The 3,151-nt window shown below is 45.8% G+C and overlaps 1 protein-coding gene across 3 annotated transcripts in view; it reads right to left on the reverse strand.

The window, feature by feature from the left end:
* The window catches only part of nrp2a (neuropilin 2a), a 60,369-nt gene that overhangs the window by 3,984 nt on the left and 53,234 nt on the right, over positions 1-3,151 (reverse strand). For 2 of the 3 annotated variants that reach the window (XM_035677550.1, XM_035677549.1), the window contains exon 16: positions 2,606-2,638. In XM_035677550.1, the coding sequence (XP_035533443.1) occupies positions 2,606-2,638 (33 nt within the window). Of the gene's footprint in view, positions 1-12; positions 742-2,605; positions 2,639-3,151 lie in introns of those variants that run through there. The other variant, XM_035677551.1, reaches the window with a different exon arrangement.

Here is a 3,151-nt window from a genome sequence, read left to right on the forward strand (position 1 = left end):
ACCCTCGCCTCCTCTTCCCAGCCCACACATGTCTGTGTGTATGTCCATGCTGGGGTCGTTTCAGGAGGACCGTTGGGGTTATGAGGAGCCAGACGGCACTCAATGGTCCGAAACAAGCTGTTCAGATAAATAACTTACTCAGACTTCAGTCCTCTCATCAGGAGCAGCATAGTGTGAAATGTCAACAACAACCTCCTTAATGGAACAAAGAAGAAAACAGCAACCAAAGCTACATCCATTAGAGACAGAGAGAGAAAGAGCACAGTGATTCTTTGCAAATTTTCACTTGGCAGTTTAGGACAATGTCTGTATCATCATCACCCTTGCAACTGTAAACTAAATGAGGGAAGGGGGGTTTCGTCGAGTGGATGTTCAATCTTGCGGCATCACGACACACACTGCCACTGACATCACAAGCTGGCGTCCTGCTCTGCCAAACACAACACGGCTAAGTGCTCCTTTTTCAGCAGAGGGTACGGTGTCGGTCCCGGCTGTCCAACCTCACTGTCAGGACTGGCTCCACCCCTGGGGCGGCCATACTGGAGGACCAGTTAGAATACTGGAAGCACTGCGAGGAGCTGTGATAGGCCACTGACAGCTGGCTCTTCTTGGTGGCCAGGTGTTGTCGGCAGCAACAGAGGGCTCTGACCAAGATGGCCACCGCCAGGAGAAGGAGGGCGCCCCCAGCGGCCATAATGTAATACCAGTGGATGGGCAAGGGAGGCACAGGAACGCCTCCCCCTGGTGGAGAGATACAGAATAATTGGCCAGCGGGAAAAGAGAGGAGTGGCACTTGTTTATTTTCTACATTTTATTCTCTATTTTCTATCCCTACTGGTCTTCATCATACGAACAGCAGGCGTGCACCTCATATGAGCATGCACAAGCATGCCAGTTGCAAAAAAATATAAATAAATCTCCAAGGCCAAAAAATTAAAGAAATAAAATGCATCCATTTCTCTCATGTAGCTTGGGTTGCAGTTGGACTACAAGTTTTCACACCAAGATCATCAAGAGATTTGGCTTGAAATCGGTCCAATGGTTGATCCAATCAAATGCAATGCAATTAAATTTTTTCAAAGCTCCAATGAAATGACTTGGTGTGAAACGAAAGCCAAAATAATTAGTTATAAAAGCACCCACACACATTGAATTAAGGAGCTTCCTCTTCCTGTTTGGCACAGGAAGTCACAAACAGCCCCCTGATAAAGTCTCAGAACCATGCAAGAATCAGTCGGACACCACATGGGAATCCAATGTTCCAGAGCTCTCTCTGAGCTGATGCTGGATTGGGATTTGTTATTTAGCTGGCTCGAGTTGGCAGATTTGTTTTGAGTACATAATTTATCCTGTTCTCTGTTCTTGCTTTTTCCTTTTTCCTTTTTCTCATGCATCAGCCTCCTGGCCAGTCCTCTCCTCCTCAAGCCAAGCTCTGTCTCCTTGGAGACTATCTCCACAGATCCTCTACGCTGCTGCCCCTGGCTTGAACCCCCTTCTCAAATTCTTGGTAAGAACCAGCTAACCACCTTCCAAGAAGCCTCTACTCGACTATCCAAGGCTGATATGCAAAAAAAAACGATCCCCCGAAGACATTGACAAAACTGAAAAATAAAGCCCACATGCGCCCATCCAAACTAGATGTTGAGAGTTGTGAGACTAAGAGAATGTCAAATTGAACTAGGGAAAGTGAAGCAGAGCTGAATACATTCTGATTTTTGGACCATGTCACATAATTACAGAGGGAAATGGTGCGTGCTCCTGCTACTTCACACTGCACACACTCATTAGACAGAGCTGAGTTAGGGAGAGGAGAGAGAGACACCCGTGGTTGCCGCTGCTCAGTCACTCTATCTGATTGCTTTCCACTGGGGACACCGGTGTGTCTGTGTGCGGCGATAATAATGTGTGTGTTTGTGCGTGTTTGTCAAGGGTTAGAGACTCCGTGTGAGAAGGCGGAAGGGGGCTCGAAAAGCCGAAGAAGTGCACACACATCACATTCGCACTGGAAACCGCCGAGCTCTTATCTTATTGGAAGACATTATGAGATGCCAAAACACTAACATCAATCTCATAGAGTCCCCCAGGATGCTCTAAATATTTTTCATGAGGCAGACAGTTATTTAAAACCCTTCAGGCTGTGTCAGGCAGTCTAGAACTGAGAATATGTAGCTCTGTTCAAATATCTGACTCCATGAGGTGTGCTTGATTTAGCTTGCCTTGCACGCAGAGTTTGCTCTTTTGAGACTAATCCTTTGTTTCCACTAAGACTGACGAGGTAAAACTAATGCACAGAAACACATGACAGAAATCATCTAGCCTCCAACTTTGTTAGAGTTTGAAAAAATTCAATCTGTATTTGGAAATGTAATAATTCCGAAGGGTTTAGTATTTGTTTGGCGATGTCTACATGCTGCTGAGGATGCAATGAATCACTAGTTTTAAAAAAATCAGCTCTAGCAGACTCAGCCTCTGTGTGGTTGGGGGTTTTAGGCTGCCTCTTTACACGACTCAGTGCCACCAAGCAAAAAAACCCCAGGCTAGTGCATACCAACGGGCAGGAAGCAAGACCAGAGAGGAAGTGACATCATACCAAAGTGAAACTCACCTGGATTCTCAGGTGGAAAAGCCGTGAAGGGTTCTGTGAGGACAGAGAGAGAGTCGGGACATAGAGAGATAGGAACAGAAAGAGAGGGAGAGGGAGAACTGTTAGATAACTTTAAATACGAGGGAAAAGTCAGCCAAATGTCACACAAATGTCACAAGACTATCAAACTCCTCCTGAGGAAATTTAACTTAATTCCTCAGATAACTCACATGAATTATGGCATTTACTCGGCTCCTTTGCTAGAATGCAATTTCAAACAGAGCGCATTGTGTGCGTTGGGAATTTGAGATGGGCTGTGCTGCGAGTGTATAGGCAACGTGTGTGTGTGTGTGTGTTTGCAAAGTTCACGCATTTCAAGTTGTTTATCTGTGGAGTCCAGTTAAACTGGAGCGGGCATGTTTTTTTTTTTTTTTTGGCTTGCTGCAAATGCACAGAGCAGAACCTTCACTTTGATTGCCTGGAATGCAAAACACAAAGAACTGGTGTGTGTGTCTTAGTGTGTGCTATGTCTATGTGTGTGTATGTGTGTGTGTTGGGGGGGGGGGG

The sequence above is a fragment of the Morone saxatilis genome, unplaced genomic scaffold (assembly GCF_004916995.1).
Source record: "Morone saxatilis isolate NCDOM2014 unplaced genomic scaffold, NCSU_SB_2.0 Contig6, whole genome shotgun sequence".
In the NCBI taxonomy this organism is placed as follows: Eukaryota; Metazoa; Chordata; class Actinopteri; family Moronidae; genus Morone; species Morone saxatilis.